The following is a 19,487-nucleotide window of genomic DNA, read 5'->3' as shown; positions in this document are numbered from 1 at the left end:
TGAAGAACAAGTTTCCAATCTTTGCTGCGCTAACAAGAGGGAAACAGCCTGTTCTTATACACCTTCTAGCAGTTGGTTATGGAGTGCCACATTCTTAGCCGAGGAACGAGCATAGTAATGAGAAAAACAAATTATCTTGAAAATGAGAACATCTTTATTTGGGCTGTTCAAGTTTTATCATGTCGTTGAGATGTCTCGAAGCACTTCACGTGATATCCTGCATTGTAAAGTGAATTAACTGTAATACTTTGTGGGCAAAAGTGCCAGCACGGAAGGCGAATATGCTGCAATATTTTGTAGGCCAAACCCAAATCTGCCAAAAAAAACACACAAAACCCAACAGCGCATTTGACTTCGGCGCTGGCACTTCTCGGTGAATAATTCAAGCGCAGAAACTGCACAAAGGATAGTTAGTAACTGGAAGTTCTGCGAAAAAAAAACTGCAGCTCTTCCCATGAGGGGCCAACGAGTGGTGGTGAAACCAAATCCAGTGCCAGGAACCCAATCCCTGACAGACCTGTCCATCCCCATCACCCCATAACCCCCCCCCCTCCCTCCCCCCATCCCCCTCCCTCCTCATATCCCCTCCCCCATAACCCCCTCCCCCCATATCCCCTCCCCCATAACCCCCTCCCCCCATATCCCCTCCCCCATAACCCCCTCCCCCCATATCCCCCTCCCCCCATATCCCCTCCCCATAACCCCCCTCCCTCCTCATATCCCCCTCCCCCATAACCCCCCCTCCCCCCATAACCCCCCTCCCCCATATCCCCCTCCCCCATAACCCCCCCTCCCCCCCCCTCCTCATACCCCCCCCCATCCCCACAGCACAGGCCCAACGTGAGGCTCTGCTCCTCCACCTGACGAGTCCCCGGTTAGAAGTGATCACGATTGCGAGATGAGGTGTTCTACATATTTTTTTAATATATACGTACGTACGTACATATAATATATATGTGTGTGTATTTATATGATATGACTCTATGTTACATCCCAGTAAAACAAGACCTGCCGTTGGGGTTCTCAACCCCGACGCCCAACCGCCCGGACCCGCCGCCGCCTCAGACAGCCGGCAGAGCGCGGAGCACGCCGGGTAACCGCCTCCCCCCCCACCCCCTGCTCTGGACTACAAATCCCAGCAGCCTTTGCACGACTCTCCTCCTCCCCATCAACTCCGGGACCGGGTGCGTGTGTGTGTGGGGGGGGAAAAAAAAGCCGACGCTGTAGTCGTAGGACGACGACGGCCTTGCCTTCTGCCGCAGCGCATGCCGGGATCCGTAGTCCCCGCTGGGCAGCAGGAGGGTGGTTTATGGGACGCGAAGACTCCAACTCCCGAGATGCGCCGCGCGGAGTTGGGGGTGGTGGTGGGGGGAGGCTGCCAGGTCTCGTGACGCGATTGGTCGGACGGCCTGTCAATCAGGAGGAGAGTGGGCGGGCGGACGGGAGGGAGGGAGGGGGGGGGCGGCGAGAGGAGGAGAGGAGGCGGGAGGGTTGGAGGAGAGTCGCTTCCGGTCTGTCGCCTGAAAGCGAGCGAGCGGTTGATGCGCGGAGTTTGAGATGAAGCGGTAGAGAGAGAGAGAGAGAGAAGAGAGGAGAGGAGAGGAGAGAGAGAGAGAGGAGGAGGAGGAGGAGGAAGAGAGAGGGAGGAGAGGGGATTCAGCAGCGCTACCGAGGCCCGCGGGAGGGGGGTGAAGGGGGGAAAACGACTCAGCGGCAGCAGCAGCAGCAACGACAGCGACGCCGCCGCCGCCGCCGCCGCCATGGAGTACCAGTTCGCGGAGATCGACAAATACGGCAACTGGCCGACCCTGTACCAGGTGTGTGTGTGACTGAGTGAGTGTGTGAGGGTGGGAGGGTCAGGGAGTGCGCCCCCCCCCACCCACCACCCCCCACCACCCCTCCGCGAGGGCTTCGGTCGGGTCTCGGGCTCTTCTCTCGGCAAAGGAAACGCAGGCCGCGGAGTGCGGGGAGTGCGGGGGAGAGGAGGGGGAAGTCTTGAGTGAGTGAGTGAGTGAGTGAGAGAGAGAGAGAGTGGGAGCGGGAAGCGTGAGGGGGAGAAAGAGAGAGTGAGGGAGAAGGAGGGAGGGAGGGAGAGAGAGAGAGAGAGAGGGAGAGAGAGAAAAAAATAAGGAGGAATTCCCGCCTTATCCCGGGATCCGCGGGATTCATCGTCGTCGTGAGGCGTTCGAAAGCCGAAGCCCCGGGGCTGTGTGTGTGTGACACAGACACAGAGAGAGGGAGAGAGTGTGTGGGAGAGGGAGTCAGTCCCACGTTGTTGGGGGGGGGGGGGGGAGGAGGGGGGAAGGGGAGGGGGGAGGGGGGGGTTTGTCAGGGCTGTCAGTGGCCACTTAAGTAAATTGCTTCGCAGCCCCAAGAGACGAGACGTACAGTCAGTCACGTTATGTGTACAGTCCCGGGTGGGCTCGGGCCATTCGAGTCAGTCACCACCAACCCCCAACCCCCACCCCCCCCCCCACCACCAACCCCCCACCCACCAACCCCCACCCCCCCCCCACCACCAAACCCCGGGATAAGTGTAAAGGAGACAGACAGAGAGAGGGAGACACACACACACACAGAAGCTCGTGGAAATACCGAGAGCCTCATTCAATCAATCACCTCCCACCCTCTCTTCCACACACCCCCCCCCACACAAGCCCACACACCCCCCACACACACACCCCCACACACACACCCCCCACACACACACCCCCACACACACACACCTCCCACACACACACACCCCCCACACACACACTCCCACACATCTAACAAAGAATAAGTCCCATCGGCTTGTCTGTGTGTGTGTGTGTTTTTCTTTTTTTTAAAAAAAAGAGAAAAAAGCTTTAGTTTTCAGAAGTTGTGTCTGCCTTTCCTTCCCTTTCCTCTGCTGTCCTTTCTGTCCCCCCCCTCCCCAATGCAATCCGGTTTGTCAGCCCATTATTGGCTCTGCACTGAGCAAACGTGGAATTTTTAAAACGCGTCTCACCAGTCGAGGGTTAAAACCAACAACATTGGTGATCGTGTGCAGTTCTCTCTCTCTCTCTCTCTCTCTCACGGGCTCTGCTGCTCTTTCCTGTACCAAACTGGACTAGATTTTAAATCGATAACAACCGAACCTTCTTTTTTTTATATAGAAAAAAAAGTGAGGCGATAGTTTGTACTTTTATTTTGTAAAAGTGTGGATAACAATGAGTTCGACCCCCTCCCCTTTTCCAATCCTGTTTGATGTTTGACGCCGCTTAGGGTTTGTGGACGAGGTGAAAGCAATAATTTGAAATTCTTACTCCTCACTTTTTCTTTAGAAAAGGAAAGCATAAAGCCCTGTCGTGTTCACAATCTGTACTGACCATGCATACGGGTTTGCAAGACTGACCCCGGGGCATTATTCTTTGCAATGGTCCTTAATGTGGTAACATTTGTCGGGGATAAGTGTGAAAGAGTGCCGCAGTCTGAATTTTTCAAGGCTTTAGACATATTCTGTCATAGGGCCCTGAGCAATCAGATACAGAAACATTCATGGCAGCGGAAACTGAAAGTGAGTCAGGTAATGAATATTGGTATATGCATATTGAAGTCCTGTTGAATTAAGCATTATGGTTAGCTTTTTGTACCTATGAGATACAAAACTTATTTGAAATAGCAATGTTACTATTTTTGTGCTTTCTGCAGGATATGCAGGGAGGGAGACAGTTTTAGTTGCATAGCATAGTGTTATACCACAAAGAATAGATGTTGATGATGACACTCTAATGTCTGCCTCTTGTTCAATGCTGCTCCAACTATGTACTCACTATGTACTTGCTGTTAATTTGCCGTATTTGTAGTGCCATCTAAAACAAGCTTGATAATGATTTTGGACTTTGTTGACTAACCTTTCTTAGGAATGACAGTATAGGAAGAGGACATGTGGTCAATGGAGCCTAAGGTGGTGCTCGCTCAGCAAACTCATGCTCTTTCTTTGTCTATCAGCCTTCATCAGTTGGTAGCACTCTCACCTTTGAGTAAGAAGGTTGTTAGTTCAATATAAACGACTTTGAACTTAGTCTACGCTAATAATCCAGTGCAGTGCGGGGTTGTGCTGTATTGTTGGACAGAAGAGATAAACTGAGATGCCCTCTGCCTGTTCAGGTGGATGTTAAAGATTCAACAGCACTATTTGAAAAGTGAAGGGGAGTTTTTCATGATTTTCTGTCCAACAATCCCTCAAATAAAATTGCTTCATGCATGTTTGTGAGACTGTGTGCAGATTGGCTGTCACATTTGTTTGCAGAATACAGTCATTAAAATGACTGTTAAAATGACTGCACTTTGAAATATATCCTATAAAGCGTTTTGAGGCATCCGTTCAGCGTGAAAGACGCAATATCAAATGTAAGGATTATCGTGATTAGAGCTAGCTATTCTAATTCCAATTCCCTGTTATTTGCAGTGCCTTAATAATGTTTGAATTGCATCTTTAAAAAAGACTGACAGAACATGTACCTAAGCTGAATTAAGTTCAATATGAACGTCATACTGTAGTAAAACTAAGAGGCTGAATGGATAGGGTAGAATTTCCTATGGGGAAAATTGAAATAGAGTTGTTAATATTAGTCAACTCACTGTTGGCCATTTTTAGACAGCGTGAGGTGATAGGTGGCGATGTGAACAGGATACTGGTTTGAAGTGTCAAATTGGTTGAATTTGAATCCCCTCAACTGGTGCACAATGCTCTCTCAGCTGAATTTGGAGCACTGCTGTCGAGGCGCAATATGAAATGGGTAGAGGGTAGTTTTACCCATAAAATTGGTTGAGGCCAAGACAATGGATTCATTTAAGAAATTGTTTTTGTAACAGGAAGACAGTAGAGGTTTGTATTGTGGAAGGATGAGATCAAATAATAATAATCCTTGCATTTGATGTACCATAACACGTCGTTGAGTCTCAAAGCACTTCACAGGATATATTGTAGCGTGCAGTGACTGTATTTTGTGAGGAAAAATGCGGTAGCACAGCAATGTCCCACAAACATTCATGGAGTGAATGACCAATTTTATTTGGTCAAATAGTTCCAGAAATAGTTCAGACTTGTCTTTTGATTTTGGGAATAATTGTTGGAAATATTGGCCAACAATCCTTCCAAATCAAATTGGTCACTCACTTCATGGCTGTTTGTGAGATGTTGCTGTGCGCAAAAGTGTCTGCCACGTTCGATTACAAAATATACAGCCATTAGCCCCATACAGTGTATCCTGTGTAGCGCTTTGAAACAGCTCAATGGTGCAATAAGGCACCATATCAAATGCAAGGATTCTATATATTAAACAGTTTCTTAAGCTTGATGTTTTCATTGCATTGACGACATGTTCTTGTAGAACAGATAAGTGTTCTGTATATAGTGGAATTATTGTTTCAGTCTGCTTACGTAAGATACTTGCCTGAGCATCATTCAGCAGGCGAGCCAAAATTGCATTGACTCACAATAAACTATTTCTATTGGGAGTTTCCTGTAACAACGCTCCTCATGTAAGTGCAGCAATAATCTTGCTAGAAGAGGTATTTTTCGCAACTCACAATGCTGATGGCATTGCTGTTTTACCGTTCAATGTTAAACATCGCCATTGAGGTGCAAAAAGCTGGAGCAACTGAAACCAGTAAACATTCGCAACAGTAATAGTTGCACAGTTCTGTCCAATAATGCTACATCAGGCAATTTCTGTCGGGGTGGACAAAAAGTAGATTCTAAATAATTCTGTCCTACAGAGTTCTACCAATATAAATGTCACTTGTTCTCACCTCTTGATGTAAAAACATGTTTCAGTTACAGTAACATACATAGTAACATGCAAACAACACCTACATGTTTGGCAATCTCTTAACTGTATGAAATTGTAAGTGGCTACTGTTGTGCAAACTTTGTGTAATTCCAGTCTTCCCCCCCCCCCCCCCCCAAAGTGATATACATATAGCAGTGCATTTGTTTTGACAAACAGCCTACACTTTATATGTAGGAAGCTCTATGTTCCACTTATCTGGTTACACGCATATCTACAGATTGTGGCGATATTGATGAAACTTGGATTGATATTTGTTTCGTAATTTTTATGTAAGTAGCAGTGATACAGAATCTTCTCTGTCATTCATAGCAGCACTAATAGCACCAGCACACCGCACTGAGGCATGCTGCTTGCATTTTGGTAGCAAGCACAATATTAGGGCACTGCCTTGCTTTGAAACTCAAGAGTAGCACAATGCATGTGTCAAATGTAATCATGCAAACGAATTTGTGGGCTGGCCTGAGTTTTTTGGGAAACTGAAGAGTTCAGGTAACTTGTCCAGTGTAATCTAGCTGGTGCACGTCAACCGATATATTTTTGGTCAACCTGAAGAGTTAGACTTGTCAAGCAGTGAATATAAATGGTGGTATTTATTTGTGTTGGGATTGAATGTGTAGTGTTAGCTCCTGGTTCATTTAGTTATAATAATAATCCTTGCATCTGATGCAGCGACTTTCACACCAGTAGGACGTCCATCAGATAACCACACTAGTTAGATCTCTGTGAACCCGACACAATAATAATGGTTTGGATTAATTGGCTCTGTACTGGGTTTGCTGCATCACATTAACATGGCCAAATTGTAAATGTGGTGTAAAAATCCGAGTATGACAATGATATTGACTCTTCAGATCTACAGTTGTCACCTTTCCTCCCATTGGCCAGGCCTGTGAGATGGACTAGGCCACAGCTGATGGTTCATGCTATTGAACGGAGGAAAAAAGGGTGCTTTGCTATATTCTCTCAAAAAGAAAACACGATAGGTATTTGTTTAGAAAGTTGCATTTCAAAGTCAGCTACTTAACGAATGTATTAACGAAAGTTAATACATACTTTGCATAGCTTTCAGGGACTATTATAGTATATATTATTTTGTTTGTAATCAAATTTTGAACTTGATTAGGCTCCTGGAAAGATACATCTGCTCTCGCAGCATAGTCCTATTGAAGATATATGAGCATTTCTTGTGGTGGTGATTGGTGGGAGGGGCACGTTACATGCTAAAATTGAACTGATACATCAATTGTAGAAGCAGGTGCTTCGATATTGAGGATATTTTTGGAATCTAAACCGAAACTTTAAAGTTGCAGTCGTACAGCTTTTGTGCAAGTAACCAATAAACATCAATGTTCTTGACTCAGTTTAATGTTTAAGTCTTGAAATAATTTGCCCTTCTGCATTCATAGGAGGCTGCAGATGTTTGGGTTGGGGAATGGTTTAGTTTCACTGATTTCTTACTCTTTGTGCTTCGTGAGAAAATCCCTGTTTTGACAAGATCTAGAACTATTTATTTTATTATGGATCAAATCTTGATGCATTCCCGAGAGAGAAGGGAATAGAGTGGTGTAGCAGAGAGTAAAATAAGAAGGATGTAGGTTTGTTTGGAGTGTAAACACTGGCGTGGACTGGTTGGGCCCAATAGTCCATTTCTGTACTGTATCACACTGTGTAACTAAATAAAATGATCCATTAACCACTTCAATCTATTCATGTAGGTTTTACAGGATTGTGCAACAGGAACTCCTTTCTTAAAATGATTCCTGGTATAGATGTGTATCAGTGCCACATTTAACAGTATATGCGAGTAGCAGCATGTTTGCATTCAGTTTGACAAATCTTTTAATTTTAATATCAGAAGGATTTTTCATGGAACTGTTAATTTGCTGAGTGGCAGAGTTCAAAAACAGGAATGCACACAATCAAAATGAAACTGGTTTCACTTCAGTTGTGTTTCAAGAACTTTTAATTTCATCTCCTCCACCTTCTGTTGGTAACATGGAGGAGATTTCTGAGTGCTAAAGATTGTCAGAGGTCATTGGGGATGGCCAATGGTGACAGAGTATTGGGCTTCAGGGAATATGCCCTGCTCAGAACATTGGATTTCGGCAGAGGTGTAAATTTTACTTGTAGTTTTCAACAACATTGTGAAAGAAACATTAAGTTGTGTTCAGGCATCTGTAATGATCCTTTTTTAATTATTTTGCACGTAGTCTCTACGTATGGATATGTGTAGGGTCCATTGTGGGTTTCCAGGAGATAGGGAGATGAAGGTATATGATAGATAGAGGCTTGAATATGTATGGGATAGAGCTATGTACTGTGGGTATGAGGATAACGCAGGACAGTGGAATTGAACCAGTGCAGACTCAATGGGTCGAATGGCCTCTTCTATACTGTATGATTCACAAATATAGGTATTGTGTACTTATATTTAAAGGTGTCAGTGCATCTTAGACCATTACAATGATATACACTATCTTTCCCTCTCTTGAGTGCGGATTGCTGGTTTATCCTGATGTTTTACTTTAAGTGTGATGTCCCATTTCTTTTCAACATGTGCTGTCGGGTGTTGAGCAGCATGATATTTTGTTCAGATCCTGACAACAGTGCCAATTTAAAAAAAAAAAGCCATACGTTAGGGATCACTGCTTTTTAAAGAGTTGGTGGAGTCGGCCACGTTTCTGCGTTGACCTGTGATCATACCCAAATATAGAGCTGGGTGGGATTTTGTGAAAGTACGGCTACCATGTTAAAAGAGCGCTCCACTATAGACAGTTACACCATCTGTTTAAAATATGTTTAGTTCATATTGTATTCAGGTACTTTAGGCTATATTAGTAGGTGACCAGATTTAGGTGTCTGTTATTTGTCCCATTCCCAAGGGTTCATGAGGCCCAACCGATTGGCTCTCTGTAAAGGCGCCACCTTTAAGAATAAGGACTTTACTGGTCACAGGTTCCATTGCAACATCCGAGCTAGATTTTGTTAAGGCACATCTGAAACGAGCTCGTACTGGAATAGCGCTTCACAGACCTTTCACCTCTATGACGTGTTTTTGTTCATGAAAAGCATCCATCAATCAGCAAGGAGAGAACGGAATGACTGAAGATCTCTATTCACATAGTAGATCTGGTTGGAGACACCACGCCAATGATGCAGCAGTTCGCCTTTGAACTGTGCTTGCTCAAGTATAAAACATGAACGTCATCAAGGATTTTTAATGGTGAAATTCATTCCAAATAACACATGCTACTTGTGCAGCTACGTAGTCTCAAAAGCAATGTTAACATTACACATCTGACCAATATTACCAATGAGGACTTCATCACTTCTAATTCGACTCTTCACCCGGATACCTCAGAATGTGGAGACCAACAGGAATGCTGCCATATGTATCTGTCATTTTGTTGCAAGATCAGATATTTATTTACCATAATAATTTGGAAAAGTTTGTGTTTGTCAATCATTTTATTACAATTTTTCTGTTTCCAACGTTAACCTTGTCAAATCACTGCGTTGTTGTTTTTCCGGTCACTCGTCATTTCCAAAAACGGAACCGGAATTTGGGATCCTAACTCCGGGTAACAGTTTTAAAATGTAAAACTGGCTACAATTCACTAAATAGTGCCCTCACACGTAAAGTGTATTTATGTAAAAAGGAACTATATTGAAACAAAGTAAAGATAAGTGACAGTAATAAAGTATCATCATTTGCAATTATGACACTAGCAGAAGGATTGAATGGAAAACAAAACTTGAGTATGACTCTCACTGTTGTAGACCCTAGTCCAGAGCTACACAATTCATGTATAACCAGTGTATTATGTTATGCATTGGGTCATGTAACTTGGGGATTAGGGCCTGCCTTGCTGTTCCGTTAGACATTAAAGATCCCTTAGCACTATTCTAAAAGAGGGAGAGTTTCTCCCGGAAGTCCTCGCCAGGAATTCCCCAGATAAAATTAGATATTCACTTGATAGCTGTTCTGTGAATCATTGCTGTACGTAAATTAGCTGTAGTGTTTGTCTACAAAACACAGTCAGTCGATGTATTGAATGCAAGGATTATTATTATATATTGAAAGTTATGGTAACTTGCTTTCCACTTTGCATTCGGCATGCTGAGCATTGCTTATTTTAGTGACTCAGAGGTGTTTTTACATTCCAGGCACATCAGTAACAAGGCGAGCTGTAGCCCATCACCTACCCAGCATAATGTTGGCTTATAAAGCCATGGGAGTGCATCCAAACACCCGCCGGGCATTGGCACAAGTGGCACCAGCAGACCAGGCAATTAAACCAGCCGCCACGTCTCTCCACAAGCTATTTGACAAGGATCACTTCCTACCACAGTGTGAAATGTGCACTCTTGCCACACATGCTCTATCCTACAAAACCCATGTCTGAATGTTCAGTAGTATAGTAAGTGGAGGGGGAGATTACAAAGAACTTATTTATACAGAATTGTTGAGATATAGAATGCCCTGCTGGGTGCGGTGGTCCAAGCAACATCTATATTAGCTTTCAACTAGGTAGATATCTAAAAATGAGTATGGGGAGGAAAAAAGCGGGTAAGTGGGACTGAATGGATTGCTCTTTCAAAGAGCCAGTACAGACACGATGGGCTGAATGGCCTTCTTCTCTCCTATAAATTCTAAGGTTGTGAAGAATAGCTGCAAAAAATTCTGTGGTGCAAATCAAGATATCAGTAATGTCTGCAGGAAATTGTCAATCGGTTCTTCCTTACTCTTTCCCCCCACCCCCTACCCCATAAAAGAAAATTAGGTTAGTCTTAAGGAGACTTCAGCCGTTTTAACATTACATCAGTAAACCTCTGTTCTTGGAAATTGAAGGGTATTTTATTTTTTAATGTGGCCTGCATCAAACAAGGAAGAGAGAGGACGCCAGCAATTTATGCTTTTGTTATCCTTTAGAATGCATGTATAACATTGTTGTCATAACACAATTATATTTTGTGCAATAGCAGCCTCTAAAGTTAGTTTACAAGTCAAGAAACTGCATTCATATTGATTTAAACGTTATAAAATTACTGCTATTACAGCTATTGAAGCTCCCGTTCCTTTCTACGTGTCTTTTTGCGTGAGCAGGCAATTTAATCATAGACTTTTGAAGCTCTGCAGCCGGCTGCAAGGCAGTAAGTATGTGAGTAGCGTGGGTGAGTTGCCCTTCAGTCTTTTCTTTCTCCCCAGTGAGGAAGTACCCCAAATCCCTGTTCAGCATTTCTTCCTGCTAACCCAGCTGAGGTCAGGACCTTGTGTCTTCACTCTCTGGTACCATGTGAATAAAATGTAAAGTACAGGAGTTTATTTTATGAGTGCTTCAATGGAAGCAGTTGAGATTGCCCAAAGAGTTTTCAGTCCTGTTCCACATCGCAGAGTAGTAAATCCCGTTTCTGATTTACTGCAAACGGGATATGCAGGGCTGCAAACCAAGTTCTTTACTTGTCTTCCTTCTGAGACTAAACATCTGCACTGATATTTGGCCTAACTGTAACAACGAACTTGTATTCTCATTGAACCTTATGTCAAAATATCTTTACAATTAATTATTGTCCAGGTTTTTTTTTTTGCAAGCAAATTAAGCAGTCAGTTGCACCAGCTAAATTGTGAATGACCATTTTATCTGGAGGTTTGCTGCCTAAGAGGAACCACTTTAATTGTCCTCTTATCCTCCTTGGGAGTTGGAGCTGAACTGGTTCCAAGGTGACATGCTAGGCAATGGAATTTCTGAATCAAGCCAGCTCTCAGTGACAGTCTTGGTAGTCCGATTCCTTAGTCAGTTGGGTCCGTAGTCTTCCAGGGCATTGATGATGATAGTACAGTCGGCCTGGCTCATCGGCAACACTTGGAAGGGTACACCAGTCACTGTGGGCAGGGAGTCATCCTGTTCAGCTCCAGCTAACCCTGCAAGCCAAAGACCTTACTGCTGGGTGGCCTTAGCTGGACAAGCAGTGGGAAAGCTTGCCGGACAGCAATATCAATGGCAAGCTATGCAGTTTTAGCTGGTTAGACTCAAGCAGTTACCCCAACACACACTCTGGGGGCCCCCAAGCTTTGGCTCTTGCCAACCTGCGCCTAATACTTTTTGGAATTCGGTAAGCAGGATGGGTCCCTCCAGGGAGAGAGTGCGCTTTCCATTCCAACAATCTATCTCTGCAATTTCCACGTGTAGGTGGGACGCACGGAAATTTCAGCTTGGTTTGGATACCCTTAAGCACGGTGATGGGTTTCCACATGTGTCGGACACCCAACTGACCAAAAAAAAGATTTTATTAGTGAAGTGGCCAATACAGGGAGAGAGGGCAGTGAGGAGGATGCCTTTCATGGGAATGCATTTCAACTCAATTGAAGACCAATATTCTGTTCCCATTGGAAATGATACTATAATTATAACAGCTGGACAAACAAAAAGAGCTGTTAAATGGAGACTTGTCGCTTCCTTACATAAAAGAGTTGTAAGGGCATATTGTATGATTGGACAGTACCACAGAGCATCTAATTAATACTACAGTAAAAATTGTGTCTATTGACATCAAATTCCCATCTGGCATGAATTGGTTTTGAGTTATATGGCGGTGGTTGAATTTAATTGAATCAAGTGATCACTTTCTATTATTTTGTCTAGAGAGCAGCTGTGGTTTTCTCTTTTAAAAAATATTAAATATATGATAAGAGTGGTCCATGTCGTATGGATGATAAATGTTGATGAACAGTAGTTTAGAAAACTTAAATGCTTTTGCTTCATGAGGTCAAAGGCATTTGCATTGCAAGTAAATTATTTTGAGAACCACTTGTTTTTGATATACAATATTGTTGTCAGCAGTTTTGTTTGGTCTATGCAGAATTCTCACAGACGTACAATCTCTGAATCATGTCAATTATAAAGCAACCACAGATTATAGTGAGCTAATATATTTGAACAAACCTCGCCTCTCAAATACCCTCGCGCTATCTCATTTACGTAGTTGTTGGAAGTCATATTTCCACGATGGGCCACGTGGCTACCTTCCGTGCTGTAAAATATCCCATATCAACACATTGATCAATTACACAAGGACCTTTCAGTTTGCCCCTGTAAAGTAGTGTTTTTGTCTTACTTTGCTGATGTGGGTAAGATAACGTACCTTCAAACCGTGTTCTGGCAGCTATGAAGCTTGACGTTTAAGGCCATTCATCACCTTGCCCCTCCTACCTCTCTGACCTGCTGACTCCCTACCAGCCTGCCCGCTGTCTCCTGCCCGACCCTCCCTACCATCGGTGGCCGGGCTTTCAGCCTCTCTGCCCCTACACTCTGGAACTCCATCCCACGGTCCCTTCCTCCCTCGCCTCCTTCAAGGCCGGTCTCAAGACCCTTCTCTTTGATCATGCCTTTGGTCTACCTCCCACCTCTCTGCCTTCCCTCACCCCTACCCCACCCCTCCCACATGCTCGGGCCCCGACACCTGACTGTTCAACGCTTTGGCGCGTCCTCTCCACGTGAAAGACGCTCTATAAATGTAATTTGGTTGTTGTTGTGGGTTTAAAAAGTTCCATGGAGCTTTCAATTCCTCTCGCCTTTTAAAGGGGAGGAATAGCATTTTTAGTGTATTACTGGTTTGGGACATTGAGATACTCTATTTAATATGTTCTATTTGACTTAAGAATTGCTGCTTAATCATAGGCTCTGACTGACGACTCCAGCGTATTAGAATTCACCCTTTTATGCATCCGATTGAATCACTTATGTATTCTTATGTAGTTTAAAAATCTGAAGCTGAATATGTAGCACCTGAAGCATTTCCCTTCAGGCTGCTGAACCTGACAGCCTCTGCGAGACTTTCATGCTCCTTAAACTCTTGCCATGACACATAAATAGTAATGTATAATATACACAACACATTCCTCATGAGTGCCAGTGTTTACAACTGCTCTTTCGATTCGGAACAAAGTTGATAACTTTGTATGATTTGATACACCGAACAAAAACATCCTGTCGCACAGTGTAAATATTTGTATCTTTTTTCAAAAGCAATTTTTTTAAAGTAGAACTAGACTATAAATGAAATCGAAGTTCCCTTTTAAAAGTGTGTTAATACAAATCTTTGGCTCCTGATGTCTTCTCAACATTTTCTTAACTGCTGTCAAGTGAAGTTGTAAGAAAAATATGATCAGTACATTAAGAAATGGGAGTTTTGTGCATTTTGTAGTAAGTGTTCATAATACTCAATCACTCCGAAATCTGGTCTGTCGTATCACAATGAAAAGTGGGATTGTTATTACTATTGCACACAAAAGACCAACATTGGCACTACTGTAAATTATGCCTTTTTTTTTGGAGTTTTTAACCATTTATCAAATTATCGTCTCCCAGTTTGTTACCCCAGCAATCGAGTCTGTCTAGGCATTTTTATCAAAATACATCTTCCAACCAGTACTCTTACTAGGTATATAACTGACAGGCGTGAAAAGGAAATGAGTTACAAACCTCATAGGCTCAAATGAGTTCACTTTCACACTATTGCTTTAAAACCAGTAAAGCACTATAGAGAGTTTGATATATTTTCATTGTAATTGCTTGTGGTCAGCCTCCTATATGTCAGGACTCGAGCGTTTTCAAAGTTTAAGTGCATAGCCTTGTCTTGCTAGTAACCAAGCAGCAGAACCAGTTGATTTAGTTTGTGAATGTAAGACACACACAGCTAGTTGTTCAACAAATACCTACAGGTGAGTATTTTATATATGGTAGTTCAGGTCTTTAGACTGGTTGGATTATGATTGTTGTTAGAATATATTCAATGTCTGATATGACTGAAGCTAACTTTACACTTCCCAACAGTTATGTTACTGAAGGCTAGCAAAGCTGCGTGCAGCACTTCCTCCCTTGCTGCTGGGACTGCAAGCATATATCCTTTCTGTTTTTGCTACGTTTTAGATATCGCCTTACTATAGTTTGAAAAGAACAAATTATTCATGGTTTTCCTCATTAATAGGCTAGTTTTTGGTTTACTAAGTTATGCGCTCACGACAATAACTGTCTTAAAAAGAATTCTTCACTAATTGTCTGTACCCCCTTTTTTTTTTGAAAAAAAATACCTTTTGGTTTGACCAGGTCTATAATAGCTGTGGAGCATTTTCTTTATTTAAAATCAAATCTTCTTTAAACTCACCCATATGTTATATCTAAAAATCTCTTTTGGAAAGGTAGTTCTGGACATTTTAAAAGGATACTTTCATTCCTAGTGAGAAGACTCCATTGGAGTTTTGTAGGGCCTTGACACTTTAAGGTTTTCTACTCTCTGTAGCCGTTCGATCTCTGGTGCTAAATGTAAGGCATTATTTTTGATTGATGATCTTGGGAGTTTTTTTTCTTACTGTTGACTGTACAGTTCTAAACTCAGTGCTTCATGCTGGAAAGTTCTTCAAATTTCATTTGCATGTGGCTGTCTCATAATTTTAATGTTGAGCATCTTATTTAGTGTTTGCAACAAAAACAACAAATTACATTTGTATAGTGCCTTTCATGTTGGGAAGACGTTCCAAGGTGTTGGACGGTCAAGGATTTGCCCCCGTGCTAATGGTGGGGTAGACAGGGAACATGGAGCAGGCCAGAGTCTGCTGAGCTGAGGTCGGCAATGAGTTAGTTAGCAGGTCACAGAGGTAGTGAGGAGCAAGGCCGTGGAGGATATGTTTGCAAATCTTATTCGTAGCCATGTTAATCCTCGAACTTTCACAATAGCTGATTAGGTTAGTTATGGGGGAAGAATGAAACAAATTGGAATGGTTATTTTTAGTGGGACAGAAATAGTAGGCAATCTGCAAATTCTGTCCAGTGTAACAATCGCTCCCATTAAAATCAAAAATATATATGACCCTGATTTGATGCAAACTGGGTCACTTTGGGTTATTTTGAATATAATACATGATGTGGTTTTTGTACATTTCTGGGAGAAAGCTAAAAATATAAAGATTTAGTAATTTTGTATTTAGTATTAAAATTGGGTTACAATTTCAATATCTCCTTAAGTTTGACTATGGCTTTATACTTATTTAGAATAACTGAAATCAGCTACAAGCAGATAACTGGGTCAAAATTACAGTCTGACTAATTGAAGTGCAGGATATGTTCAAAAGATTGTTTTATAGTTTTTTAAATATATTTAGGATTTGGTTGTACGACTTCATTAAGTGTGCTGAGTTGTGATCTGGATGAAAACATCCTAGTAAATAGTCAGTTTGTGACTATGTTTCCTGCTACCTATCTTGGTAGCTGGAAACAAATTATTCGCACATACGAATGTAAGGTTTATTGTTCTTACAGAGGAAATAACAGTCAACTCCCTTTACAGTATATTCTGTGAAGCGTCAATTCCCTGCAGTATATTCTGTGAAGCGCTTTGAGACGTCTAGAAGCTGTGAAAAGCGCTATATTAAATGCAAAGATTATTATTATAACAGAATAGGAAAATGTGTGAAGCCCACCACAAAAATAATTGCCGGGAAAATAATTTCTTAAAAAGCTCTGTTTTTTTGAGTTTTCTATAAAAGAAACCTGGAATATTTTCTGTATGATCCTGGATTTTTTGTTTATGATGCACTACATTAACATTGTTTTAATACATTTAAGGCAGCCCCTACCATTAGATTTAATCTTGGTTGATTGTTGCAAGGGAGTGACTTATGACTTGTACAACTAGACTTATTGTTTCTATAGTTGGGGTATTTTTCAGAGCAAATTACCTCTTACCACTTTCAAAATCTGGGTATTTATGATGAAAATCGATGAAACGATTTTAAACATTGGATTTGTGCTGTATTTGATCAAAGCTTGTGCTTCTGTATTGGCAGTTTTATTGTTGGATGTGGATCAGAATTCAAAACCTGTTCGATCTCTATTCCTTTAAATTGTTTTCCTTGGACATTTTATTTTTAATTGCCATTCAAACAATAAACAGACACTGCTTTGTGTCTGAACTGGGTGAAACTAAAACTTGTGGGTACAGTGAAAATTTGCCTGGAGGCCAAGCTGACACCAGTTCTATGGTTGCGGGATGTATACTAATTGCAAACGTGATCAAGAGCGTCTTCATGCCTTTCATGTCCGCTGCCTATAGAAGTTTTTCGAAACCCACATGAATTATTTGCAATGCATTTAAGAGATATAATGTTTTTCTTTGGTTTCAAACTGATCTGAAATGGAAAGTACAGTAAGTGGCGTACGAATAGCTTTCACAAATGCCTGTGGTCAGTAAATTTGCAATGTGGGCATGTAAAATCTGGACTTTATAACTATCTTTGGCATTCAAAGGCTGAAATTCAACAAACTGGTTACGGTTTTTATAGCCCAGTCCGGTCATGTTTGTGGTAAAATATATTCTACATGATCTTGTAAAACATATGAAATTGCTGTTTGATTTCTAGTTGTACAGAGCTCCTTAAGACACCCCCATTACTTCTTCCATTGGCTGTTGCTACACAAGTGATCCAAAAAACAAAGTAGATATTTTAACAAAGTATCTTAGTTTAGTTAGTCTTACAAATTGTGGATAAGTTTAAATTGTGTAAATGCATTTGCAGATACCGTAACAACATGTTTGTATTTTTGGATGTCCTGAGCTGCAAGCAGGAGATAAGTGTTTGTTGAAATATCGGAAATTGTATTCCTTCTCATGCCTTTTTGTTTTCCTTGGAAAGGGTGTGGTCACTTTCTGGCAGGCACTCGGCTATTTTCATGTTTTGATGGATACGCTTAACACTTTTCTACAGAGATGTCTTGGCTGTCAATCATGTTCATCGAAAGGTTTGAGGTGAATGATTTGGAAGAAAGTTGAAGGGTTAGATAACCAAATGAAAGTTGGTCAACATTGGCTCGCAAAAAGCTTCTTGTAATCCAGTGTACACGTTTCTGAAAACTGGTTAACTGGAGGTCCATTTTGGTCAACAGCAATGTTTAAAACATTGCACATCGTTTTGGGAAGAGACTACGTTGATTGCATGTTAGCGTTTCTAACCTGAAAGTTGTGTCGTATAACCTACGCATAAATAACCGTGCAGCTGGGATTTTTTTTTTATTCCTCTTGGAGTTCTGTGTTCTCTGACTCAGTACATACTGGGAAGTGGAATTAAAAGACCGTCTCTCTCTATTTGCGAATGTTACAATGTTTACCTGACACAGAAAAAGGCGTACGATAATGGTTAGTAGTTCCATTTAGTGATACTTCAGGGAACAGAAGATAACAACCTCCAGTCAACTTCCAGTGAAGCTCAGTGGGAAAGCTCACAACTGGGGGAGGGAAGAGGGGGGGAAATTTTTTTTAAAAAAAAAACTGCGCTGTGCTTCAGAGTTGGATGTTTTGTAGTCAGAATTCATGTAATTACTTCTTCCATCTCGATTATTCAATTAGAAGAGATGCCAAATGAGGTAGGGAGAGATAAGTGGCAGGTGAAGAACTGCAGGAGTCTGTTGTGCACTTCCATTTAGCTAGGTCAAGAGCAAGCACAGAAAGGATATTGTCCAGCAAACAACTGTGTCCAGTCTCTTGGTAGGGGATGCGGGGTGGGGTGGGGGGATTGTATATGTGGGGAAGAAGGTTAGGTTCATTTAGATTCCTAAACCTATGAGCCAGAGTTGTTCCTTGATTCTTCAAATTGACCAGGGTGGGAGAGAGCGCAGTTGACAGTTCCTTTGGGTTGTCTGTTAAAAATGCTACTCACGACAATATTCTCCAGATTGTCACAATATCATATTTCCGATTGACGTGTGATTCAACATTCTGAGATATGTGGACATCGGGGCCGAAGTGTTTTCTTTTTCCTGTTTTGATCCAGAGGCTAAAGAATTTAAGAACTTTTTGATATGTCTAACCCTTTCCGCTATAGACCATAAAATGAGTTTTTGGCCTGTTGCATTTTCCACAATTTACTCAACTTACTTACAATGAGAGTGCAAATTGACCATGTTTTCCACAAAAAATGAATACAGCAGCATTAAACTTAATTTAAAAGTGAGGTGTACAATATAAGGCCAACATTAAATGTAACCAGCACGCAATTGGGATTGAATTGGCAATATATTTGCATACTTTTAATGTTCTGCAATCATGCTGTGAATCTGTGGGTGGGGGGTGGGGAATAGTTCATTGGTATATCAGTATAAAAAATCAAAAGTGAAGAAATGCAACAGGAAACATTGGTGGTTCAGTTAATGATTTTAATTCTGAGAGTTTATGAAATCTGTGATGAGAGCTTTATACTGTATATTGGAAATAATTGGAAGCTTTCACCTTCATGCTAGTAATTGTGAAAATGATGGAAAGTACTCTAGATTTTTGTTTCATACTTAACATATTGACTTGGTGGTATTAAGTTGTAATTTACAAAAAGGAAAGCATTACAGAAGTTGCATTAAAATGCAGATGTAGGTTAGAGAAAGCACATTTAAGGAGATACCAATTTCACTTATTAATCAAATCCTTTTCCCCCCCCCGTTATGGAGCTGCACCTAGTCTTGTATTCAGCAGCTGGACTATTCCTCCACATGGAAAGAGCACAAAATGAGACATTTCACTGAAATCACACGGTCATCTGAAAGCAGAGGGATTATTATATTTTTAATAAATATTGCACACAAACATGCAAATAAGGAAAAGGCATTATTGGTCTGACTTGTGGAT

General features: G+C 41.9%; 1 protein-coding gene across 1 annotated transcript in view; it reads left to right on the top strand.

The window, feature by feature from the left end:
• The first annotated feature begins 1,605 nt into the window (after nt 1-1,605).
• Nucleotides 1,606-19,487, top strand: part of ptpn1 (protein tyrosine phosphatase non-receptor type 1) — a 41,162-nt gene continuing 23,280 nt past the window's right edge. Inside the window, exon 1 of the mRNA XM_042341731.1 lies at nt 1,606-1,817. Coding sequence (XP_042197665.1) covers nt 1,761-1,817 — 57 coding nt within the window. The 5' untranslated portion in view covers nt 1,606-1,760. The remainder of the gene's footprint in view (nt 1,818-19,487) is intronic.

This window comes from Callorhinchus milii, unplaced genomic scaffold (assembly GCF_018977255.1).
Source record: "Callorhinchus milii isolate IMCB2004 unplaced genomic scaffold, IMCB_Cmil_1.0 Scaffold18, whole genome shotgun sequence".
NCBI lineage: Eukaryota > Metazoa > Chordata > Chondrichthyes > Chimaeriformes > Callorhinchidae > Callorhinchus > Callorhinchus milii.
This window is presented reverse-complemented; position numbering and strand designations above follow the sequence as displayed.